The 27,213-nt window shown below is 44.2% G+C and overlaps 1 protein-coding gene across 4 annotated transcripts in view; it reads left to right on the top strand.

Moving 5' to 3' along the window:
* The first annotated feature begins 1,507 nt into the window (after nt 1-1,507).
* The window catches only part of ARHGAP44 (Rho GTPase activating protein 44), a 205,449-nt gene continuing 179,743 nt past the window's right edge, over nt 1,508-27,213 (top strand). For 2 of the 4 annotated variants that reach the window (XM_058283455.2, XM_071210312.1), the window contains exon 1: nt 1,577-1,799. In XM_058283455.2, coding sequence (XP_058139438.1) covers nt 1,747-1,799 — 53 coding nt within the window. In that variant the 5' untranslated portion in view covers nt 1,577-1,746. Of the gene's footprint in view, nt 1,800-27,213 lie in introns of all 4 variants that reach the window. The other 2 variants (XM_058283454.2, XM_058283456.2) reach the window with 2 other exon arrangements.

Raw genomic sequence — 27,213 nt, 5'->3', positions numbered from 1 at the left:
AGACTTACAATGCCCTTGACATCTCACTATGACTTGTAAATATAAAAACCATGCTATGCCTTGTTTCTTTAAAAATCTCAACATGGAAATAATGTTAGTTTGTGTAAAGATAATACTGACATCATAGGCATAGCACAGTTGGAAAAGGCAAATAATGCCTTCAATTATGAATTGGTCAGACCTGCTGCCTGACCTAATAAGCAGAGGCTAAATTCACAATTAATTAAAGATTTCTTGTTCAGTCAGCCAAGACATGCCTCAAACCATTTTTGATCAGCTGGCCTAACAAGACACTTAGAGCCATAATTTAGGACATCTTGCAACTCTAATCAACATATGCAAAATATCCCATGTTTTAAAAAGTCCTTTAATTTATCAGGTTGGTAATTCTTTTGTAGGAATAGGATTTTTCTCTATTATGTGAACTATAATCGTATTTGCAGTAAATGCATATGACGTAATGTACCAAATAGAAATTACACGTAATTTAATTACTGATAATTTAACAACCAGTTCTCTATCTACCTTTACTGTTCCTCCGGCAGAGTTATTTTTCTATGAGATAGGAGGAAACGAAGGCTTGGAGAGGTTAAACAATTCTCCTCAGGTTATGTGTGTGCAATCCAAAGCCCCTGCCACCCAACCATGCCACTCTTCCTTGGTAGATAATGATAAAACTTAACTTTTCCTAGGAAAAGATCTGGAGATAGTCACCCTCCCTATTCAGGGAGTCATCTGATGCTGGTGGAACGCTGTCCTGTGGGTCCTTCCAGGCCAGTCACAGCTGATGCCCTGAGGTCTGGGTGGGGAGGGAGAAGGTCTGAGACACCTGAGATTCCGGGAGGTTAGGATGGGGTGGGAGGGAAATGGGAATAGCTATGTGTCTGGAATCTCGGTCTGACTGGGCGCGTAGACACGAGGCCACCAACATCTGGTCTTCTTCTGTATTGGCTTCTTTCTGGTTACCTGTTGGGTTCTGGGATGCATTCTACGGTGGTTCAAGACCTGCCATCAGCCCCTGTGCCCCGATCTTAACCCTGCACCCCAACATTAATCAGTGACGCTATGCCTGGTTAATATTGATTTATGAGCCCCATACCTGCATGCACAAACCTCCCTTTTGTGAATTGAGAGCAGCAATACCTCGGGTTCCCTTAAAACAAAATGGGGAAGAAATACCCTTTTAAAATGTTTATTTGTCGATACTCCTTCGCGTGTTTCAAATCACGAAAACGTGCTCAAGCGCAAAGACCCGTGAGGACCCTTCTCTCCCCAGCCCCCCCCCCCCCGCCCCGCCTTCCTCGTAAACTCGGAGCCGAGGCAAGGTGGGCTCCAGGGCACGAAACTACAAGCCCCAGAGTGCTCCGCGCCGCCGCACAGGCGCAGCGGGGACCCCCCGGCCGGCCGGCCAGGCAGCCTGCGGAGACTCCCGGGTCCCCGCGCCGGACCCGAGCCGGGGGCGGGCCAGCCCGAGCGTTGCCGGCCGGGCCAGCGGCAGCGGCGGGCAGGGCTGCGAGGGCGCCGCGGCGCGCGCGACGAGGATGCAGCGCGAGGCGCCGCGGCGGGAGGAGGAGTAGGCGGTGGCGCCCCGGGGAGCGAGCCGCGCGCGGGCCGGGCGGCTCCCGGAGGCTCCGCAGTGCCGCCGCCGCCGCCCGGGAGGCTCGGCGGGAGCCATGTAACCTGCGGCGGGCTGCGGGCTGCTCCGTCCTCCGCCGGCTTCCGGGCCCGCGCGGCCGCGGGGCCACGATGAAGAAGCAGTTCAACCGCATGCGCCAGCTGGCCAACCAGACCGTGGGCAGGTAGGTGCCCGCGGGGCGCGCAGGTGATGGAGCCCGCGCGGCCGCCTGCCCTCCCGCCCTGCTCGGCGTCCCTGCCCCCGAGCCGGCTCCCTCCGGGCGCCGCTCCCGGGCGCGACCCCTCCTCTCGGAACTTCCCGGACCCCGCAGCCCTTCGGGTTCGCCGCCCGCTGCTCCGGGGCTCCGGTTGCCAAGCGCGGAGCGTGACGCATCCTTTACCTGCGTCCCTAGCTGCCCCTTCGCCTCGTCCTCCCGGCCTTTCCCCCGGACTCCCCGCTCCCTGCGGCCGCGTAGCTTCCTGGAAACAGGTGTTTGCGCGGCTCGAGCCGGAGGGAGCGGGCCCGCAGTCTCCCGAACCTTCCTCCCCTGCGCCGAGTTCGGGGCCCCCTCCGGGGTCCAGGGGAAGTCTTGGGCCTGGTCGCGTTGGCCCAGCTCAGCCCGCCCCTCCTGCCCTGTTTGTTTTCAGGGACTGTGACCGTACGAGATTCTGGATCACTTTCCTGGCCCGGTTTCTTAAGGCATTTGCTGGGGGAGGTGGGGTGGGGGTGGGGGGCCAGGGATGGTGCTAGTGGAATGGCGCTGCTGTCGGCTGGGTCCTAAGACTGACATTCGTGGAGGGAGGGAGGCTGCGGGAAGGGAGGCCCCCCTCTCCTGCAAGATGCGGTGCGCAGAGGAGCCCCGCCAGGTGCGGGAGGGGGACAGACGCCCCGCCGTCCGGAAGAGCCGGGCCCCTGCAAGCCCCCAAGAGTCAGCTGGCTGTCAACCCCGTGAAAATGGGCACGTCTGGGCTAGTGTCTCTAGCGCGGCCCTGCGGGGTGCCCACATCTAGTGACGTTACGTAAGGGCGCCGGTGGGCCTCATCCAGAGCTAGACGTTCTCTGAAGACCAGACTGTTGGGTGGACAGGCACTTCTCACCCCTTCCATTTCGGTCCTTCCTGGGGAGGGATTTCCATTGGTGCTGTGTTAAAGGAATTCAGGTGTGCAACTGTAAGGCAATTAGAAAGCAAAGTATCCAGGCTTGGGTGCAGTTCAAGTGCTAACTCAACACATCTAGGGCTCTCCACTAGGTTTACCTAGAAACCAAATACCTTTCTTGGGTGGGAAGCGTAGCCGGAGCTGGCCGGCTGGTAGGGTGGGGGTGGGAGCAGCCTTGGGGGAGAAGGGACATCTAAACTCCCATCTAAGCACACTGCCCTAGATAGAGTGGGCATTCGAGGCCAGGAGGTGCAATGGTAGCTCATGCTTCCAGGGATTCCAGATGGTTTCCAAGTAACAATGTCTAAAATGGACTTGGATTCATTTCCTAAAAACATGTGCTTGAACATGAGGGGAAATTTATGAATAGCAGAATCAGATTTGCCCAGATTTCTGGCGTGGTACTGTCACAAATATAGCCTCACGTGGGCTGCCGATGGGCATGTTGGGCGCCGAGAGAGTGTTTTAATGGTGTTGGTTGTATAGCAAGCAGTTGATGGTCAAACTGACCAGCCTTTAATGTCTTAACTTCAGCATCACCCTATGGGCTGGCATGGGTCATCACGGGAGACCAACCAAGATATCAAGTCCCTCGATACTGGACTTGGATTATTTGTTTCACTCTGTCTTGAGGTTTCAGTTTGATGCCAAAATGGCAGTGTTTCTGCTTCTTCCCGGGCCTTCCCTGGGACAGAACCCTCTCTTTTTAGGACTTGTTGCAAAGTGTTAAGATTTGCGAGCCTTGGAATATCTTATTTTTCACACTCACCCAAGGGAAACGGGTTTCCCTTACCGAGAGCACGTTCTTTGATCCCCAAGAAGCTGGTCACCCAGAGGTCCTTGCAATTGCTTTTTTGCAACTCCAGTGGCTGTTGGGGTGTGGGTGAATCCTGCCTCTTTATCAGATGGCATCCATTGTGCCATGCACACAGTGGAGGGGAGCCAGCCTCTGTCCTTTTTGATGACACCCAGGATGAAGCATAAATTGGGTCATGTCACCCGGCCGCTTATCGAAAGCCTCCATTTTACTTAAAGCCCCAAGTCCTTTAGCACCAGGCCGGATTCATTCTTTCCCACCCGCTCCTCATCCACTGTGCTCCAGCCATGATGGCCTCCTTGCCTCAAAGGCACCAAGCTTGTTTCCATCTCAGGGCTTTTGTTCTTGCTTTTATCCCTTCCTGGCTGGGGATGTGCTTTTCCTTGTGCCTCTTCCTTATCATTCAAGTTTTGGCTCAATGTCACCTCCCCCAAGAAGCCTTCCTCCAGTGGCTCCCTGGCCCATTCCTCTGTTTATTTTTGTCACTGCACTTACCAGTGTCTGAAATGCTTTTATTATTTTCTTTGTCTGTCCCCCATGGAATGTACTGGTCTCTATTGCATGCCCAGCGAATGCAGTGCAGTTGCCTTTAGACAACTGGTATTCCATAAATGTTGATGGACAAGACTAATAGAATTTTCTTTAGAGTTCAAGGGGGGAAAGAAAAGGAGCAGCATTTACTTTATCTTAATGAGAATGTCGTGAGTCATGGTCCTGCATATAATGGGATAAAGAGGCCAAAAATTGCTTCTTAATTTCTTCAATCAATAGAAGCACATAGGAATGGATGTTTGGAGTTAAGATGTGGGAATTGGTTCATCTTTCTATAGAGCTGCTTTAGCAAGCCACTTGATTTTGATCCTTTGCATGGTTTTGAAGTGGTGACTTCCCTCTGAATGAGCGCTAGAGCTGAACTTCGGAGTTGTTCATTTGGCGTTTTCCCCCGGCATGCCTTCCATAAATTGCCCATTCTGGAGTTCTTTAGAATAGAGACATCTTAGGGATTGCATCAAGCCACTCTAACAACGTAGGGATTGCCATGGGCACCCTTTATGGGGCTTCCTTTGTTTTCCCTTTAAATGCTCTCACCTGAGAGGGCATCTGTGCCAGTGAAAAGCATTTATCAATCCCATTGCGTTTAACTGGCAAACATTTTCTCTCCAGCTTAGTCTGCCTGCTTATCCATCTTTCGTACACGTCCTTTCTCCTTTTAACTTTTTGTTCCCTGTCCCTTCACTTCCCTCCATCCTTTGAGAAGCGTTCCCCGACCCTATCATTTTGGAGAGTGGTAAGTGCTGTGACAAGATGGTGAGGATGACAGGCTCTGGGATGGACAGATCTGGTTTGTTGCTTACTGCCAAGGGATCTTGAGCCTCCCTCTCTGCATATTATGGGATCTTGAGCTTCCCTCTCTTCTAAAGGAGAGTAATAAGGATTTCACTTTGGTAACATGGCGGTTGTGTAACAATCACTTGAGATTATCTATGAAGAGTGCTCCACACTAGTAGATGCTTAATAAATAGTAGCTGCAAGTATCTGTGAACAACCGCTGTAATTACTGTTGGGTGGTAGGCATTATGACATGGGCTCATTCATTCAGTAAGTATTTATTGAAAGCCTGCTGTGTGTCAGGGATTGTTCTGGTTCAGGAGATACTGTAGTGCAAAGGAAACAAAATCCCTATTCCCTTGGAGCTGTATTATACTTTTGTATTGTAAGTTTATCTTTCCTTATCTTTCCTTTTCTGCCCTACTAGACTTTAAGCTCCTTGGGGGCAGGGACAACTGCCCCAAAGCTTGGCATATAAGGGGTTTCCTAAAATTCCTTGACAACTGAGAGAGTGAATGAACAAAAGATCCGTGTATCTCACAGCATCGTTCAAAGATGGGAGAAGATCCAGAGGCTGGGCCTCAATTTTGTGATAGGAATGGATGTTTAGAGTGGTAAGGAACAGCTGAGCTTTGTAACAACAGAGTAAGATCGAGGGGGAGGGGTTAGTTCCGCCCTGATTTATGGCCCCGTTTTTTTTTGTTTGTTCTTTTACCTTCAAGAGAGTAGTGGTTGCACCAGTGAGAAGAACCTTGAAAGACAGAGTATTTTTCTTGAAAATGGCATTTTGTTTGTCTGGGATGGAATAAAGTCCAGAGCTGAAATTTAGTGCCAAAGAGACCTGCTAATTGAAAGAGAAAATGGAAGTAAAATGGGGAGCTTTGATCTGGTGAGAAGGATCCTTTTTTTTTTTTCAGACTACACCATGGGGGTTAAGAAGGAGAGACACCTAAAGAGATGGCTGTCCCCTCTAATGCAGGTGTTGGGGTCCCCAGCTCTGATGGAAAGACGTTTTCCTCACTCAGAGAAGAGGCAGAGCAGGGTCAGCGTCACCAGTGGGCTTCAGTTCCCGTAGCAGCGGGTCTCAATTCGTGCACGCGCAGGGAGATGCTCTAGGTGCAGCACCCTTCTCTTAGGTTGTTACTAGGAGTGGAGGAACACCCCTGCCAGGGACAGATGCACCACCTGAGTCAGACTGTCTCCAGTGTGTCTTCCCAAACATTTGGGACAATAGGGGAAGGGATGTGCTGACACACCTGGTCCTAAGCCCAGGATGTATTTATGGGTCCCAGGGCAAGGCGAGAGGCTGTACTCGGACTGCCGCCCACCCCCGAGGGCCCACTAGCCCCTCTCCCATTGACTCCCTCAGGGGCTTGCTGTGAGGTTGAAGTGAGTCTGGCCACACAGAGTACTCAACCAGTGGTTGGTGATGTCAGTTGCCAATTTCTTTTCCTGCTTGTCCATTCAATCTTCTAAGAAACGCTGGGCCTCCTAAGTTGAAGGTACTGCTTCTAAGCCAATGCCAGCAGCTACTGCCCAGCTCTCGGGAAAAAAGCGGGTGATGTTCTCAGTCTCCGAGAGCAGGCAGGGAGTGCTAGGAGTGTGGGAGGAAGGCTGGGGCGGGGGCCGGAGTGGATCATTGTAGAGGCGGCGTGTTGGTGGGTGGAGGAGAAAGCGTGGTCAGCAGAGCCCGGTGCTCCATTCCCAGGCTGCTCACTTGGTTTCGGGTTCTCACCTTTGCCCGGCATCAAGCTGCTGGCCGGTTCTCAGGGCTCACCTGCAGCGGGCCATGGCTCAGCCCGCGGTACGCAGTGACATGCTGAGGAAGCAGTCCGTCTCCAGGAGCCCTGGCACCGCGCGCATTTTTTTTTTCCTTGTACTTTTTTTTTTTTTTTAATGAATTTTCTCCAAAAGTTTTCCATTATCATGCATTGGTTTGAGTACTGTTTTTCTGTGAGTCAGATGAAACCATACGTATCACTCCTTATTTAAACGTTACACATTTTATCTTTGGAAATAAACATAATCTAATTTTTAACATTCTTTTAAATAGGTGATAAATATATATAGTTCTTTAAAAAAAGCCATTCTGTACTAAAGACTATACCATGAAAATTGTTTCCCTTTCATACATGATACTCAATACATCAATTACCAACTACCATTATACGTTTCATGTATTTTTCCAAAGTCTTTACAAGCAAATATGTCCATATCTCCTTTGTGGGTGTCCACATACAAGCCACATGCACACGTGCAAATACAATACAAAGGCAGCATAGGATATGCTCTACACCTTATATTTTACTTTATCAACATTTCTTGGAGATAATTTTCTATCAGTACATCCAGAGTGCCCCACTTAAAAACATTTTTCATTTTTAAATGACTGTACAGTGCTCCATTAAATGAATTGCCGTATCTGTTTTTTTGAACACATTCATTTTATTGAAACATGTTAATCAAACATGCAGTTCATCCAGAGTAGGCATTTTTGCTTCGGGCGCAAGACCAAGGCAGGCAGGCTGAGACCAGGCAGAACCTTTTCCTTGTCGGTGTTGCTGGGCGCTGACCTGCCTTTAGCAGGGTCTCAGGAGCTGGGGTCCAAGGAACAGCACCTTAGGGAAAAGTCGGACGGATTCCAGATTCGTCACCCAGTTCCCTCGTTCCCTCCCTGTGCTTTCTCTGGCTGCTGTTACACCCACCAGTCCAGCGCAGGCCCAGCACAGCCGGGTAGAGAGGCCCCAGCCTGGTCCCCAGGGAGCCCTTGTGCCCATTTATTAGCGTTTGGAGCAGAATTTTTAGAATCTTACTGGAAGCCCAGGCTTTACCACCTGCAGTGGCATGTCTGTGGGAGATAACAGAACGCACTAACCCACCGCGCCGTGCTAGCAGATCTGGAGAGGACGTTTTTTTGCCCCTGTCTTCCAAGCTTCTTACAGTGCAGGTGTGCCGGGTTCCAGCCCCGTGCTGGGCTTCGGCAACGGTCGGTATAGAAGCTGCCGGGATCTCCTGCCCAGTTCTCTGATCCCAGGCCTGCAGGCATGTGAAGGGGCCCTTCTCTTAAAAAGCAATTCACGGGGAGTGGAAGTGGCTCGCGCAGCCAAGTGCCCACCTCCCACATGAGAGGTCCCGGGTTCGTTCCCAATGCCTCTTAAGAAGAAAACACAAAACAGACGAGCGAAAAAAAAAAAAAAAACCAAACAGGAAAACCCACAATGAGCAGACAACCAGTAGACAAAGAGCAAACAGACAAGGGAGCCAACTCAGGGGAGCCGATGTGGCTCAGTAGTTGAGTGCTGGCTTCCTGCATGTGAGGTCCTGGGTTCAATCCCTGGTCCTGGTATCTCAAAAAGGGGAAAAAAAGGCAATTCATGGGAAGTGGGTGTAGCTCAGTGGTTGCGTGCCTGCTTCCCATGTACAGGTCCTGTGTTCAATTCCTGGTGCCTCCTTAAGAAAAAAGCAATTTATTACTTCCATTCCAATTGTGTCTCCACCAAAAAAAGTTTGTTACTTTACTGATCATCATTTTTCACCATGGGGTGATAGAAACCATGTATTTCCCCCCCTTCTAGCGGGAGCAGGGAGGGCCGGTACCACTGAGTAAAAGTCAATCAGTCGCCACCTGAGAAATACGGCAGTTGGATTTATGTTTGGTCTTTTTTAAGAGGGAAAGAATCGTCCCCTTTATTAATAAACAATCACAGGTTATTTCAAATGCTGTTTCAAAAACAGTGGCAAATAATAAAAGTATGCTCCAGCCCTGAGCTGAGCCAGTTGCAGGTCCGATGAGGTGGAGGGGAGGGAGCAGGAGAGAGAGGGCCTCTCCCCTTTGGGCACTGGGCATCCCGGGCACTCAGCAGCTGAACCCTGCCTCTGGGAAGCTCGCGCCTGCCTTGCGATGCAAAACCATCCTTTCTGTCCAGGAAGCAGCTGTTTTTGCTTTCATTTTCCAACTTCAGAGTTTATTTTTAGAATAAATGTTTATTTTCCCACAGAATTCAATTTACTTTTTTTAACTTTCCTTTTTGTTATATAAATAATATTCGTTTATTGTAGAAGAATCACAAACCTTATGGATGAGCAGAAAAGAAAAAAAAAAAAGTTACCAATAATCCCATTACCTGGAAATCCCACTCAATATTTTGGACATAGTCTTCTGAGTTTTCAACTGGTGTGTATATATATATATATTTTTTTTTTAAGAGAAGTTTGGGCTTATAGAAAAATCATGCCCCCATATACCACCCTATTTATTATTATTACCTTGTGCTGGTGTGGTGCATTTGTTATCCTTGATGAATGCACATTGTTATAATTGTACTCTTAACTATAGTTTATGGTTTAATTTAGGATTCACTGTTTGTGTTGTGCATTCCCTGGATTCTTTTTTAAAAATTTTATTCTAGTACCATATATACAGTCTAGCATTTCACCTTTACGCCACATTGAAATATATAATACATTGCTCTAAATTATGTTCAAAATGCTGTATTACCATTACCACCATGCATTACCAAAACGTTTCCACTGTACAAACTAGAAATTCTATACATTTTAAGCTTCAGCTCCCTTTTCCCTACTCCCCTTACCCCTATCCCCTGGTAACCTATATTCTAGATGCTTACTCTTATGAGTGTGCTTATTCTAATTATTTCATATCAGTGACATCATGCAATATTTGTCCTTTTGTGTCTGGCTTATTTCACTCAACACGATGTCTTCAAGGTATTCCTCTATGTTGATGCATATATCAGAGTTTCATTCCTTTTTTATGGCTGAATGATATTCCATTGTGTACATATACCACATTTTGTAGATACAGTTATTGGTTTATGGACACTTGGATTGTGTCCATCATTTGGCTATTTTGAAAAATACTGCTATGAACATTTTGTGTTCTTGCTTTCAGTTCTTTTGAGTATATACTTAGAAGTGGGATTGCTGGGTAATACGGTAGTTCTTTACTTTCTGAGGAGATTCCAAGATTGCTTCCACAGCAGCTGCACCATTTTACGTTCCTGCTAACAATGAATGAGTGTTCTATCCTTGCCAATACTTGTAATTTTCTATTTTTTTAAATATTAGCCATTCTAGTGGGTGTGAAATGGTATCTCACTGTGGTTTTGATTTGTATTTCCCTAATGGCTAATCTTTTCATATGCTTTTTGGCTGTTTGTATATTTTCTTTGGAGAAATGTCTATTCAAGTCTTTTGCCCATTTTTAAGTAGGTTGTCTTTTTGTTGTTTTTTATTCCTAGATATTTGATTCTTTAGTTCCTCTTGCAAATGGAATTTTTTTCCCCCTTTATTTCCTCTTTAGATTGTTCATTATGAATGTATAGAAAAACTACTAATTTTTGGGTGTTGATCATGTATCTCACCACTGTGCTGAATTCATTTATTAACTCCAGGAGCTTTGTTGGGGATTTTTTTCCCTTGGGATTTTCTGTATATAGGATCATGTTATCTCAGGGTTCTTAACCTTTTTTGTTGCACGGGTTCCTTAGCCTGTCAGGTAAAATCCACAGACCCCTTACTAAGTCCACACTATACTATGTATTTTTTAATAAATATATCATACCTGCACCAACAGGTCCCCACAAGAATAATGTTTTTTTGAATTTCAATTCAAGCTCACAGACCCCTTGTTAAAGAACCCCTGTTATCTGCAAATAGGGAAAGTTTTACTTCTTTCTTTCTGATTAGAATTTCTTTTTCTTGCCTAATTGCTCTGGTCAGAATTTCTAATACAGTGTTAAATAACACTGAGTATGATGTTAGCTGTAGTTTTTAAAAAAAAAATTATTATTATTTTTTGAAGATACATAGATCACAAAAAATGTTACATTAAAAAATATAAGAGGTTCCCATATACCACATCCCCCACCTTCCCACTCTTCCCACATCAACTTCTTTCATTGTGGCACATTCATTGCATTTGGTGAATACATTTTGGAGCACTGCTGTACTGCATGGATTACAGTTTACATTGTAATTTACACTGTCCCCCAGTACTTTCAGTGGGTTATGGCAGGATATATAAAGTCCAGCATCTGACCCTGTAATATAATTTAGGACAACTCAAGGTCCCAAAAATGCCCCCATATCACATCTCTTCTTCCCCCTCCCTGCCCTCAGCAACTACCGTGGCCACTTTCTCCAGATCAATGCTAAAGTTTCTTCCATTACTAGTAACAAGAGTTCTATAGTAGAATACCAGTAAATCCACTCTAATCCATATTTTATTCCTCCGTGCTGTGGACCCTGGGGTGGTGTTGTCCACTCCACCTCTAAATTGAGAGAGGGCTTAGATTCCACATAGTTATTGGATGTGATTCTCCTGCTTGGAGTTGTAGGCACTCTCGGTTCCCTGGTGTGGTGGTTGACCATCGTCACGTCTCTGTTAGCTGACCTGGGTAAGCCCAAAGAACTGGAGAATAGGAGTTGCAACTCTGCGGAGATTCAGGGCCCAGGTGGCACATGGCCAGTCCAGATATTCAAGTCCCCTGAGCATACACCAACCCCAATGTCAACCACAGGTTCAGTAAAAGTGACAGAAGAGGCAAGTGTAGAAGGTCACATCTAAGTCCAACTCTATCATACTCAGGAACACAAATTACAAAATAGGGCCCACTGACAAGGCACTGAACTCCAGAACCATCTGCCATGACCATAGAACCTGTGTGTCTCTGTAGCCCTCAGGGGCACCAGTTCCTGGGGTTGCATTTACTTTGGCTATCTCTGGAATCCTGCTGAGGTGTGCATAAGCGCGACCCCTCTGATGACCTCCCGACTCTTTTTTGAAGATTCTTAGCCATATAAACTCATTTGTCTTTACCATTTCCCCCTTTTATTCAAGGTCTTTTTCTAGTTGAATCACCAGTTAGTGATTGGTAGTAATCCCTCGGTGCCAGGGAGGCTCATCCCTGGAAGTCATGTCCCATGCTAGGGGGAAGGTCATGCATTTACATGCTGAGTTTGGCTTAGAGAGTGGCCACATTTGAGCAACATGGAGGCTCTCAGGAGGTAATTCTTAGGTACCCTAGCTGTGGGTTTTTTAATATATGCCCTTTGTCATGTTGAGGAAGTTTCCATTTTTTCCTAATATTCTAAGTGTTTTTATCAAGAAACAGTGCTAGATTTTGTCAGATGCCTTTCCTGTTGCAATTGAGTTGATCATGTGTTTTTTTTTCCTTCATTCTGTTAATGTTTTGTGTTACATTATTTGATTTTCTTATGTTGAAGCACCCTTGCATACCAGGGATAAATCCGACTTAATCAGGGTGTATAATTCTTTTATTTGTAAAAAAATTTATTTATTTTTCCCCCTTCCCCTCCTCCCACCCTGCTGTTTTTACTGTCTGTGTTGTCTTCTCTTCTCATTTTCTTTCCTCTACGATGCACCAGGATTGGATCCTAGAGACCTCTGAATAGGAGAGAGGTTCCCTGTCAATTGCGCCTCCTCACTTCCTGGTTTCTGCTGCGCTTCACCTTGACTCTCCCCTTGTCTCTCATTTGATGCGTTGTCATCTTGCTGCATGACTCACTTGTGTGGCCACTGGCTCACCACGCGGTGCCATGTGGGCACTCTTTCTCTTCTTCTTTTTCACCAGGAGGCCCCAGGGATTGAACCCAGGTCCTCGCATATGGTAGGCAGAAGCTCTGTCACTTGAGCCACATCTGTTTCCCTAATTCTTTTAATATGCTATTGGATTTGATTTGCTAATTTTTTTGTTGAAGACCAGTCTGTATATTTTCTTTAAAAAAAAAAAAAAAGAGACCATACTGTGTGTGCGACTTTATGACCTGCTTTTAACTTCACATTATGTCATTGCATGTCAATAACTATATATTTACAACATAATATTTCAAAGACATGTAATATTCTGTTATAGTCAACCAATTTCCTTTTGCTAATCATTTAGCAAATATTTCTCATTGGTTTGCTTTTCCAGGAAAAGCCTTACAAGTAGAATTTGAGTTAAAGAGTCTGAATTTTTAAGGCTATACAAGTACATATACACACGATCACACATGAGCACATACACACACTTATATTCTAATCCTTAGTAAAACTATCAATGCCATTTGCCCAATTTTCCTAAAATCATTGTTCTAACTGTTTTCCTGTTGGGTTTTAGGTATTAAAAAAATATATTAAGTATATATATTTTTTGTCATATGGCACAAACATCTCCCTAAAGGTTTTTCAGCCCTTTTAATTTTGCTTTGTCTTTTTAATTTTAATTTAATTTTTATTTTATTTTTGCCATATAGAATGCTAACATATTGTGATCTTAACTCTAGCAGTTTATTATTTGGGCTTTAAGCATTTTGCTCAGGAACATTTTCCCCAGTCCAAGATTACATAAATATTCATACATTTTTACTGGCATTTATAGATTTTCATTTACCATCAAATATTTAATTCATTAGTCATTTATTTTGGTACATAAGTATCACTTTTAATTTTCCTTCCTTTTATATTTTACAGATAGTTACCCTACTACCTATATTGAATAGTTTAATTCATACCTGCTGTATTGAAATATCATCACTGTTATAATTTCTAGGTTTTTTGCTTTCTTCCTCATCAAACTTTGCCTAAGTTCTTGCTGTGCCTTAACTATGACTAGCCTACAGATTGCCCACCATAAAACAGTTGACTAAATTTTTTTGTTTGTGTTCATTTGTTAATTCTTCCTGGGTATTTTTTGTTAAATGTCTATAAAGACAGGGAAAATTACCGTTTTTACAGTATAATGGGAACTCTTCTATCTGTTTATTTGAGCCCTTTTTTGATCCTCCGTAGTCATTTAGATCCTGCACAATTTTTCTTCTATTTTTAGTTTTTTTTTTTCATTTTTGTTACTGTAGCTATAGTGATGGGAATCTTTCAAATTATGTTTTCTTACTCTATATTACTGGTATGTAGGAAAGTTACTGATTTTTGTATAATCATCCTGAACAAGCCACCTTCATAAACTGTCTCATTACTTTTAAATACTTTTTAAAAATGATTGAGTCTATTGGGTTTTCACATCTTTTGCAATTAATACTTTTGCTTTTCCCCCTCCAGTTTTTATACTTATTTTCTTACCTAATTGCATTGTGTAGCACTTGTGGAATAGTGTTAAAATATTGTGATGGTCAGTGGACATCCATGTCTTCTAATTAACTTCATCAGAAATGCATGATTTTTGAGATATTTTGCTTTTAATCATGTTATAAGCATAATTCTTTGAGTTTTTCTTTGACAGCAAAGTTATATTGGATTAAAAGATTATCATTGTCTTTAAAGATAATTGCATAGTTTTTCTCCTTTTATTTTTTACTGTCCACTGAATAATTTATGCTATAAATATTTATTGAGCACTTATTATGTTCTAAACATTGTTCTTGGTGCTGGGGATACATCAGTGGTCGAGTTCCTCCCCATGGAGAGCTTGTGATTTATGTTCTTGATTGAGCTGTCCTTGCTTTCCTGCAATGGATCTTGTTTGGCTATGGCTTAAAATTTTCTTTTTTACATACTGCTAATTTATTGTTTTATGTAGAATTTTGGCATTCAGTAATCATAAGTGAGAGCATTTGATTTTTTTTTTTTTTTTTTTTTGCCATACCTGTCAAGTTTTGATAGCAGCATAAGATGAATTGTCTAGCTTCTTTGTTTTTCTGTGGAATAGTTAAGTGAAGAATGACTTATTTTCTGAAGGCTGGAAACAACTTTCTAAAGATGTTTTTGAAGGTGGTCCTTTGACAGCTTTCCTAATTTCTTAATGGTCCTTGGACTATACATGTTTAGAGAATTTTCTTGAGTTACTTTTAGTAGAATATTTTATAGAAAAGCATTCATTTTATTATGATTTTGAAGTGTAATAAAATCTCTGACTATCTAATTACAAGTCCTTTGTAATTCCTTCTTTGCATTTCTCTCTTTTCTCCTTGACTAGCTTTGCAAAACGGTTTCCTCCATCCCAGCCTGACAGAATCAACTCTTGGGTTTAATTTTTTAAAATTTCTTCTCATTAGCTCTTTTTCCGTTTGTGTAGTAAATTCTGCTTTCTAATTTTAGATCCCTTCCTCCTGATTTCTTTGGGTTTATTTTGCCTCTTTTTCCTAGTCTTAAGTCTTCCACGAAGTGTTAGGATGAGTTAGGCTGTGCCGTGGTAACACACGAGCTCTGGAATCTCAGCAGCTTAACACTACACAGGATAATTCAAGCTTACCCAAAATGTGATGCGAGTCAGGGGGTTCTCAAGCACAGCCCTCCTCCCGTGTGATTCAGGGGTCCGGTATGCGTTCATGTTTTACCCCCTCCCCACACTTCAACACATGGCTTTCACTCCCTCCTAAAGTTGAAGAGACCATGTGGAGAAACCATACTGGCTCTTAAATGCTTTGGCCTCGAGTTTTTATGTGTCACTTTTGTCCACATTTCTTTGGCTAGAGCCAGTCACCAAGCCACTCTCTGGTTATGACTGGGTACAGAGGACTTCTGTCCCAGGTGAATAACCAAGAGGTATCTCTCTTCTCTCCCTTTGCCAGGTATTCTTTAAACCCGACTATGCATCTTGCTCACCACAGTCCATCCACTCTGCCCTGCCTTCTCCAAGGTCCACGCAGGAGGAGTCGATTCCCTTCTTTCCTCCATCACAGGAGGTGGCTGTAGATTCTCCTAGGCCCTCCTCAGAATGGAAACATTGTTAGGACAACAGACTTCTCCCTTGCTGATATCTACTGCCTCTCATTTCAAAATTTGTTTTTGATATATTAAAAAAAAAATTCCTACCAAGAGGAAAGGAATAGTGAGGAGAACAGAACTTTTCATTTTACCGCACTGGAATGACACCTACTTTATAGGATTATTGTGAGGTTAAATAAGATAATGAATATAATATTCCCAGTGTAACATAATAAGCCCTCAATAAATTATAGTTATCATCACTATCCCTTGCTTTGCTGAGAGTATCTTTGACACGAGGTATTTATTCACCGCTATTGATATTCCTAAGTACCTGAGAATTACAACTTGAAATTGATACCCATTTTGTCTTGTTTTCCCAAACTAACCCTGGTTTTTCTGTGATAAGGTAGAGTTCGGCTAGAGGAAATAACCTGAGGTATTAGTAATAGTGGTTATTAGCTTTGCTCATTTAATACCTATTATGACCAATAGCTGTTGTATGACTAGGTATGCCTAGGTTGTGCTGCTATAACAAAAATTCCCAAGACATCAGTAACTTAGAGCACTGGGCAGTGGGGGTGGGGGGAGCCCATGAAGGACCCAGGTTGCCACAGGCTGTGTTCCAAAAGTGCCTCCATAGTTACAGAGCAGTAAATGAGGGTGTGGTGAATCTCATGGGCTGCTAATATTTCTTCTGGAAGTGACACATGTCACTTTTACTCCCATTTCTTTGACCAAATCACCTGACCACACCCAGCTTCAAATGGACCACTCCTTTCCTGAGCCTGGAAGGAGGAGAACCAAAAAAGCCGCAGCTGGTGCTGTTGGGAAAATAGAATTAAAAACAAGAACTTCTTTTAACCCAGAAAACTTTTTCATAATGGTAGAAGAGAAAGAAAAACTATTTTATTACTGAAGAAGCGTGAAACCAGAATGTGATGCGGCTGGGCCATTCCTTTACTCTTCCGCTGCTACACGGCTGAGTGGGTGCCTTGGTTACATTCCTGCCTTCAAGATAAGATTGCTAACTTTTTGTACCTGTGTGACCTGAGATAGGGTTGCAATTTGGAGTCAGGTGACTACTGAAGTTAGGCCATCTCAACCCAGGAATTTGGGAGATAGAGCCTTTTTTTCCTTCGTGATTACCTTTCAAAGAGATGGCTCTCGGGAAACTTTTAGGAGTTGTGAGGCTGGTTAAGAGGCTTATCTAGTGTGTGACCCTATTAGCATGTGACCCTACAGCACCGGGGAACGGGGCTATGTACTTTATAAGGATTATTTTATTTGCTCGTTTCAGCATCTCTATGATGGGTGCTATGTATAGCCCCATTTTACCGATGGGGAATTGGAGGCTAAAAAGCGGACCAAGGGACAGAGCCAAATTTGAACTGGGTCCTACGTAGTCTAAGCGCAGGCGAATGCTTCCTCTGTTTTGCTCTCCCTAAAGCCCGAGTGCCTCAAGTTGCTTCAGGGTAGGTAGTTTTAGAAATGCTAATTAATTGCCCTTGCTTTGAATAAAAATAAAAATGTCACCTTCATATAAGGTAATCCAGTATCTGATAGATAAAGTCTTGACCACAAAGAGTGTAAAATGAAATTTCTCCGTGATAAAAAAAATTTCTCTTTTGTTTCCTTTTCGCAGTTTCACCAGAAAGGGTAAGGGAGGGCCCTTGGAAACATCTTTCTAGTTCTGTACTCTTATGTTGAAAGAAAGCATTTGCTCTTTCTGCAAAAGTCGCTAGAGACTCCTATGCAACATTTTAACCAGAAACCCAAAAGAAATGCAGAATATGAAAAGTGGACAGAGCTTTTAGCCCTAGGAGACTCTTTGTGTACACGGATGGGCTTCCCAGGCACAGGTACACATTCTTTTTGTTTTCCTAGCAGTTCTTTGCTGTGTTCTGTGACAGGCACTTGTGAAATACTCTGCACACAGACTTGTTTAAAGCTCACAGCAACTGCAGGAGCAGGTTCTGGTCTTTTCTACCTGAGTGTACAGGTGTGTTGTCGCTCCAGGTTGCACAGCTGAGAAGGGAAATTGCGGGGGCTCCCTTCCCCATCTCCATCTCCAACACTGATGCTCTTCATCACTCTACTTTAATGACTCCGCAGTGCTGGAAAAAGTGGGACAATTAAATGTCTAAGATAAGTCACTTCTTAGTGCATTTATACATTTGCGCCTTTTTCTTGGAGTTTTTACAACATTGAAAAATTTCTTCAGGGCTTGAGAGAAATGTATAAGATAAGGAAATGTGCTACAGAAATGCATGCAGAGGTGAGATTGTACAGTATTAAAAGTGATGCATAGAAAACACTGGAAGGAAATCGGGATAGACTAGATGGCTAAACATGTGGTGCTTATCTCTGGGTAGGATTGTGAGTGGTTTGATTTCTGCCGTTTGTACTTTTCCTTAAGTTCCTTAAAATAAACCCGTATTTTATAGTCAGAAAGAAAAAAAAACCCTCCCAGGACTTAAAACAAAGTTGGCAAATGTAGCTGGAATGTCTTATAATGATTTTTTTTTTTGAGTTTGGGACCCTGAAGGGTCTGAGAACAAATAGTTTTGAAATTCTCTTGAGCCTAGGATTCAAACATGGGAAACCTCTTATCTTTGTGTTCTGAAAAGCACCGTGATGTCAGTTCTCCTGTTATGGGGTAAAGAGCCTGCTCTTAGGAAGTCATAAGCTCGTATGTTAATCAGGTTGTTGTTGATTTTAAAGGCACATAGCATTTTGAATCCATCTTGGTCTGCCTGAAATGTAGAAGAACTCTAGTGTTTTTCCATGCTCAGTTAGTGTTTGCTAACTGGTTGCAGCAACAGATATAGACAGGTTAATCTGAACAAAAAAGGAGTTTGGGAAGGGTCTGGGGTGACTCACAAAATCGGAGGAAGCTGGACTGTGCGGCCGGGGGAAGATGGTGACTGGACAGTCAGGGTGACAAGGCGACTGGACAGCCTTTTCTGGGGCCACCATCAAGAAGGTTGCTTTCCAGTTGTGTTCTGTCACTGGGTCACCCCGGTCAGGACTCACAGAGGACAGTTTAATTGATTTACTTTGGGACATGTGGCCCTGACTATTCCTTAGGGAAAATAGGAGAGAGGGAAGTTATCTTAATTGAGAGTCCACAAAGATAGAGATGGGGGAGAGGCAGTTCCCAAAAGGAAAATCAGGAGGCGTTGCCCAAAGAATGGGGGCGGGATGACGCTAATCCATCAAAATCCCCACCTGGACCAGTTGTCCAAGGATCTGCTGGCTTGGCAGTGATCCAGAGAACATGTTTCCCAGTACTCAGGCCATTTATCATCCCACACATCCAGTGAGATGACTCTGTCTCCACATTATAGTTTAGCAATTTCTTCTTTTTCATTTCTGTGCTAATTGTGGCCCCTGTCTCTAGCTTTGGCTATTGCAGTGACCTCCTTACTTGTATTCTTGCCATGAAACATTTCTTTTTGGCTTCTTGCAACACAGGCCAGACCATATTTTTGAATATATAGACTGAAGAATGTTATTTTCCTTATTTAGCGAATTTTGTTCCTTGGGGGGAAAAATCCTAGGACTGTGGGAAATGCTGCCTACTATATATTCATCTCAGAAATGTACAATCCCTATTTGTTTTTAAGACCCTAAGAAGTTCTGCAGGAAAGAAAGCTGTTGATATTTTGCATCACTAAGAATGCTTTTGGTTACAGGAACAAATGTCATGATTCAGAGTGGCTTAAACAATACGGAAACTTTATTTCAGATGACAGGGCATCCAGAGGCAGGTACAGCCCAGCTGCCTTGTGCTCAGGGCACCTGCTGACTTTCTCTGTACTCTGTTTCGCCCTCATTTGTGTCTTGGCCTTTGCTTCAGGTTGGCTTTTTCCATGGTCATGATAAGGCAGCTATGGGAAAGGAAAATGTTGCAGCCCCTGTGGAAAGCAATACGGCATTTCCTCAAAAAGTTAAATTACGATATGACCCGGCAGTTCTTCATCTAGGTATTTACCCAGAGAAAGTGAAAACAGGGTCTCAAACAGATATTTGTACACCATTGTTCAGGGCAGCATTATTCACAGTAGCCAAAAGACGGAAAACAACCCAGTGTTCATCAGCAGATGGAGGGAAAAAATGGGATACATAGACACCGTGGAGTATTTTTTGGTCGTAAGGAAGAATGAAGTTCTGAGATATGCTGCGACATGAAAGAAGCTTGAAAACATTATACTCGGTGAAATAAGCAAGAAATAAGGACAACTATTGTATGATATCACTTAAATGACTGGAAATAGCAAATACACCGAGAAAGTAGATTAAAGGGTACCAGGAGATGGGGGGAGGGGTAAGGGAGGGAGTGCGTGTTTGGTGCATATAGATTCATTGTAAATACGATTAAAACAAAATCATCCATCCATCTGGCAGCCAGCATCAGTTGAGGTGATTTGCTTCTATATTCACAAACCAAAGAGGAGACAAGGAAGAGAGGAGAGGCCTGAGTTGTTCCAATTGTGGGATAAGAATCTTTTCGCTAGTCTCAAACAATTTATATCACGTGTTTACTGTTGATCATTTACATATTCCAGAGGAAGGGCTGCCTGCGCCCGTGAGCTAGTCACTAAGGGGCGGTGGGATTCTGACGACTGCCTAGACCCAGGAGGACCCTTCTGGAGTTGGTGGGTTTAGCTTCCACTAAGTCAGGAGAGCTTCAAGGGGGAGGGACGGGTCCCTGGACAGGAGCAGAGTTCTGTTAGGAGGGAAGAGGGAGGGGAAGCATTCTGGCTAGACAGCTGCCCGCTATCACTAGGTTTAGCCCAGCATTTTGAGTAAGGAAACCATCTTCCATGGGACACCCATTCCTCAAACTAGCGTTTGTGGACTGTACATAGGAAATGTTAGCCAATGAAGTTCAAATATTCTCAACTTTGGCTTTCAGTGTTTTCATGTTTGGACAAGCTCTCACCGTATCAAAGGAAACGTTGATAAAAAGCATTCCAGAGCACCTGCCCATACTGATGTGTACAAAATTTGGTGGATGGTGTTATAGTTACAGCTCTGCGTTCATCAGTCTCTGGTAAATCCCCAGTACAGGGTCTGGAATATTCAGTCTTCAGAGTTCATGTCCCCACCCACCTCTCTTCCAACTATTGCTCCTTATTTGTGCTTCGAGGGTACTTTGCTTGTTCTCTTACATCACTTATTTCAGCCTTGGTCTCTAGTTGCTTTTGGATCTGTTTTCGTCATGAGGCTGGAAGCTGTACATGCTTACAGAGAGCAGGGCTTGCTTGATTTGTGTCCTGGCCATGTTGACCACGGTGATTTGCAAACAGTAGGAACATGTCCTTGTCAGGTGTGTATAGATATCTAGAGGCTGTGTGTGCTGCTCTGAAAGGTGTCAAAAATGGATTTTTAAAAAGTGACCAGTACATTGAAGTTTCCTTTAGATATCTAACTTTAGGCTTTAATCATGACTTCATGATCAGCAAGACTTTTCTGTACTATAAAAATATGACATGGCTTTTAAATAAGTCCCTACCATATTGTCTTTAACTCCAAAGCATGATTCTCAGTTCTTGAACCATACCTATGCCATTTATTTATTTATTTATTTTATTTTATTTATTTCTCTACCCTCACCCCCCCCCCACCCCGGTTGTCTGTTCTCTGTGTCTATTTGCTGCGTTTTCTTTGTTCGCTTCTGTTGTTGTCAGCGGCACGGGAGTTTCTTTTTGTTGGGTCATCTTGTTGTGTCAGCTCTCCATGTGTGCGGCGCCATTCCTGGGCAGGCTACACTTTGTTTCAGCAAAGAGAGCGCACTCCTTGCACACGGGGCTCCCCTACGCGGGGGACACCCCTGCGTGGCAGGGCACTCCTTGCGCGCATCAGCACTGCGCATGGGCCAGCTCCACACGGGTCAAGGAGGCCCGGGGTTTGAACCGCGGACCTCCCATGTGGTAGACGGGTGCCCTAACCACTGGGCCAAGTCCGCCGCCCCTATGCCATTTCATAGTTTTCTTTGCCAAAAGGAATTGTAAGGTATGGCAGCTTACTGAGTCAACAGATAGATGTTTATTTTTTTAAAAATTACTCTATCTATCTGTTTATTTATATGTGCGAAGCTGGCACTCAGCCACTGAGCTACACCCACTCCCAATGTGTTTATTTTTTTTTACTGTGCTAATATGCATAATAAAAATCATTTTGGCCATTTTAATGGACAGTTCTTTGGGAACGGAGGTGGGTGTTATGAATGGGAAGACCAGTTAACATATTTCCTGAACCAGGACACTCATGGGAGTGAGTACATAATTAATAGTGCCAAGGGCAGTAAGTGAAAACTTGAGCAAATTGTCACGTTGCTCTCAGTTTGCCAGAGCTTCTATGACGAATACCACTCAGTTGGTTGGCTTAACAACAGGAATTTGTTATCTTACAGTTTTGGAAGCCAAAAGTCCAAAATCAAGGTGTTGGCTTTCTCTCGTGCTGGCCTGCTGCAACCCCGGGGGCTCCTTGGCTTGCAGGTGCAGCTCTGCTTCCCATCACGTGACGCTCTCTTGCTCCTCCTGTCTGCCCCTCTGGTTTCTGCTGACTTCTGGCTTTTCTCCGTGGCTTTCTCTGTATAAGGCTTCTGGTCATTTGGATTAAGGCCCATCCTGATTCAGTCGGGCCCATCCTGATTCAGTCAGGCCCCACTTAAATGGGATCTTAGAAGACTCTGTTCTCGAATGAGTCCACACCTTGACTGGCAGATATCTTCAAAGAGCCCTATTCACAATGGGTTCACACCCCCAGGAATGTGGATAAAATTAAGAACACGGCTGTTGGGGCACATAATTCAATCTACCTGAGTCACCGTACTTATAAGACATGATTAAGCAGCTTTGGATGTCATCTAAGGATCGATTGTAGGTGACTGGCCGTTAGACCACTCCACGTAGTTTTTGGATTACGAGCGTGGGTTTTGATGCCAGATCTCCATAGGTTCATATCTTGCTGCTATCATTTACTGATTGTGAAATCTTGGACAAGTTTTTTACAGCTTAGGTTTGGTGAGCTCAATTTTCTTATCAACAAAATGGAAATAACAGTCGTTACTACCGTATAATAATTTAAATGAATGAATACCTGTAAAGGTCTTAAAACAGCTTCTGGGACACAGTACACCCTCAGTGTCTGCTGCTGCTGCTTTTATTTGAAATGGGATCGTGTGGTTAGGCGTGGCTTTTAGAGTGAGCCTTCTGGGAGCAGAGTGGAGAGCTGCATGGAGGGGAACAAGACTGCAGTCAGAGTGACAGTTAGGAGATGATTCCATTACTAGGAGCCTGGCTGGGTAATCCGAGTGAGAGATGATGATTATCGGAAGTGGAGCCACAAGGTGGGGGCCGGTGGATACATTCCAGAGATACTTACGAGGTTCCATCAAAGGACGACAGTAGAACTGGGGTTTCTGCTCAAGTCCGGGGTTGCTGCTCAAGTCCGGGCTTGCAGGGGGCGGGTGGTCAGGCCAGGTGCTGAAAAGGTGCTTGTGGGAAATGCAAGGAGACAAGCCCTTTGGGCAGCTGGGATGAGGGTCTGGAACTTGGGAGTGAGGTTTAGGAGAGGATGGAGTTAGGAGTCATCAGGGCTGCGGTTGAAGCCTTCAAGGTGGGAGGACCCTGAGAAGAGGAGATGGCTGAGGCGTGGCCCGAGGGGCGCTCAGAAATGCCCAGTGGTGTGGAAGCGAAGGGAAGGAAGGCTTTAGGCTGTTAGCGCCCACGTGGACTTGGATGTCACCCCTAAGGGAGATTACCCACAAGCAGACATTGCTCATTCAGCAAACAGTAATTTCCCCGCTGCTTTGTGTGGAGCTCGTGGTAGGTGCCAGGAGGCAAGCAGATGAGTAAGTCAGAAGTCTCTTACCCTCAAGAGGCTCATATTAGTAGGGAAAGTAAGACATAAACATACTGCAAATACTTGCGGCTGTTTTTTCACTGATGTCCTAAGGTAGTTTGAAGTGTTAGGCCGATTGGGAGGATAGAACATTCGCTGCGGTTGCAGTAATCAACCAGGATTCAAGGAACAAAAGGTGACTTAAGTTGGTCCTTGGAAGGAAGGAAGGGATTTTGATAGGTGAAGATGAGGGGAAAGTATAAATGATGGTTTAAAATAGGAAGAGCGTACCAAAGCAGAGGAGACTTGCAGATCTAAGGCACTAATCTGGAAGCAAGTTGAATTGATTCCTCAAAAAATTGTCAACTCCTTAGATAGATTATGGACCATCCATAGATGCACTATTATCTGAATCAAACCTACATGCACCAAATATGTAGCTACCACTCAAATGCACTGATGGGTGAAAAAAGCAAGAGGTGGAACATTGTATATGGTATTCTATCTAATATCTGCAAAAAGGGCATGGGGCAAATAGGCTCACAAACACACATTTTGGATATGTTTGTAAATGCATGAACCATCTTTGGGAGAATGTCAAAAATGGCCGACAGTGCTGGTTGGGGAAGGAGAGGAAGGAAGACTGCATTTCTCACTGCATGTGTGAGCCTGTTCTCAGTTTTTTCCCCCAAACATTTTACTCTCCCAACTGACCTTTATATTTATCTTTTGAAATATCTTCTACATTTTACTCTCCCAACTGACGTTTATATTTATCTTTTGAAATATCTTACCTCTCTTGCCAAAAGTCACGGACTTGCAGTAGTCACAGTCATACTATGCTCAATAATAGCCCCTGCTGGCGGCGGACTTGGCCCAGTGGTTAGGGCGCCTGTCTACCACATGGGAGGTCCGCGGTTCAAACCCCGGGCCTCCTTGACCCATGTGGAGCTGGCCCATGCACAGTGCTGATGTGCGCAAGGAGTGCCGTGCCACACAGGGGTGTCCCCGCATAGGGGAGCCCCACACGCAAGGAGTGCACCCCATAAGGAGAGCGCCCAGTGTGAAAGAAAGTGCAGCCTGCCCAGGAATGGCGCCGCACACATGGAGAGCTGACACAACAAGATGACGCCACAAAAAGAAACACAGATTCCCGTGCTGCTGACAACAACAGAAGCGGACAAAGAAGACGCAGCAAATAGACCCAGAGAACAGACAACCGGGGTATGGGGGGGAGAAATAAATAAATAAATAAATCTTTGAAAAAAATAATGGCCCCTGCTTATTTGGAATATTGCCTTTTTTTAAAAAGACTATGCTGGGGGTTGAACCCAGGATCTCATACATGGGAAGCAGGCGCTCAATCACTGAGTTACACCCGCTCCCCTGGAATAGTGCTTTTATTGGATTCACCTGTTAAACAATGGCTGGTCTCAGGCCATTAAATGTGCCAGGCCCTTGGCTAATTGTTTATTCAGACCAACTTCCTGGCCTCTCACTTGTGGCCACGGCTGTAGTCAGGCTCTGCATCATTCTGCCCACTCTCTGTCTTAGGATGTGAACGTGCTTTGCATACTATAAAGAGCTAGAGCAGGCATCTCTTAGGGTTCATCATGCACAGATGCATGGCCACGGGAGTCAGGTCACCTACCACCAAGACCCACTCATGGGTAAATATTCCCCAGAAGCTGGAGCTTCTCCTGGTGTCAGAGACGCCACAGAACTGACACTCCTCCTGGTCCATGAAAAGTCCCCGTGGGGACCTGAAACTCCATCTCAGTCCCATCCCTGGCTCACTAGCCCCTTTGACTCTTTGGTGTCAGATTTTGGGATTTCTTCCCAGTATACAGAGGAGCAATTGCTTCTTTCTCTAGCAGGCTAATCAATTATGTTTTGTCTTTTCATTGCTGGCTAAATGTTTAATTATCTACAGCAGTGTTTTTTGGACTTTCTTGATCAATGCCCCTTTTTGCTAAGCCTAAAATTTGTATGCTTTCCTCACTAGGGTGTTTCAGATTCTGATATAATCTTCTTTGGGCGGTGGAGCCATGGCAAGCCACACACCCATCCTTATCATTGTACATGAAACTATCAGACCTGTTTTTGTAATTTTCCTGTACCTTGTGCAGATAGAGACTAATTCCTTTCTTGGAGGAGAGGCCAGAGTGAAAGATAAGGAAGGTCACATATTGCTACACCTTCCCCCATATCCATTCCATGCCCATACTCATAACTATTCCTATACTTAATTATAACTATAACTATTACTTATACCTATGCAACTATAAACTGTAACTCTATTGTGTGTTTGTATATATGCTTACAAATATGTAGGTATGTACATATGTAAAATGCACACAGTCTATTATATGCCCAAATATACATGTGTGTTTCAGTGGTTTGAATTCTTCACTTTTACCTGGCACACTCCTCTATTGAGGTAACTCTCTTGTTCTCCTCTTTTATTTTTTATCTCCTGGACTTTGCTTATTTTTTCTTTTGGATTAGTTCTTATCCTCTGCTTTTTTTTTTTTTTTTTTTAACTTCCATTAACTTTCCACATATCTTAAAGTGTTAGAGAGATTCTGCATCAGAGTTAGCTGTTTGGATCTAGTTATTGTGAGAAGACCATCCAGCTTCCCCCTCCATTCCCTCCACCCCACCCTGTTCATGCACATACTGTATTTGAACCCCAGGCTCCATTGTCCATCTCTTCCAACTGCCTCTACTTCACAGCTCCCTGGTTTTACCAAGTGGTAAGGATAAAAGGACTCTGCTGCTGGATTTTGATTATCAAAAAAATCCTTGTTCTCCCTTCCTTGATTCTCTTTGGTCTCCTAGGATTCTGGAGAATAGAAAAAGGGCATCCTTTAGGCTTTTAGAAATTGCTAGGTCACACACAGGTACCTATTTTATTTCCTTGTACCCCTTAATTCAGTGAGAGAAGCAGTGTCCTTCCCATATTCAGTAAATGTTTATTGTGTTCAATATTGTGAGAAATACAGAAATAATCAAGATGGGGGAGAAAATGCTGAAATAATGAACAAGAGAATGTAGGATGTAACAAAGAGGTAATGATTAAAGATGGGTAGAGTTTGGGGTGTGTGGCAGTTTGAGATTATTTATAAATTCCAAAAGGAAAGATTATGTTTATGAACTGGGCTGTTCCTCTGGGCGTGATCCCTTTGTATTAGATTCAGCTGAGATGTCTTTGATTAAATTATGTTAAGATTAGGACTTTGATTTGACCATGTCAGTAGGGTATGAGTCAGGGTGGAGTCTCCGCCCCCTTGGTGGGCTATATACACAGACACTCACTCAAGAAGACACACAGAAGAAGATACAAAAGAAGAAAGCACAGGAAGAAAGAGAGCTCTGTAGACACACAAGAGGAGAGAACTTGGTCATTTCGGTCCTGCCATGTGACAGAAAGGAGAAGGCTCAAATAGCCGAAACCCTGGGGAGAGCTGAGCCATTTGCCTGGTAATTTACAGCTGAAGAGCCCAGAGCCCAGAGCAGCTGTGAAGACCCTGAAAGAAACCAGCCCTGTAGCCTCCAGCTGAGATAAGAAGAAGCTGGGCCCATATAGCCTTAGGAAGAGGAAGGCTGAAACCTCATAGAGATTGGCAACCATCTTGCTTCAACATGTGGCAACAGACTTTGGTGAGAAAATACTTCTTATGGTACCTTGAGTTGGACTTTTTACAGCCTTGTAATTGTAAGCTTTTACCCCAAATAAATATACCCTTATAAA

The sequence above is a fragment of the Dasypus novemcinctus genome, chromosome 21 (assembly GCF_030445035.2).
Source record: "Dasypus novemcinctus isolate mDasNov1 chromosome 21, mDasNov1.1.hap2, whole genome shotgun sequence".
NCBI lineage: Eukaryota > Metazoa > Chordata > Mammalia > Cingulata > Dasypodidae > Dasypus > Dasypus novemcinctus.
Note: the sequence above shows the minus strand (reverse complement) of the source record. Positions and strands in the feature narration are given on the sequence as shown.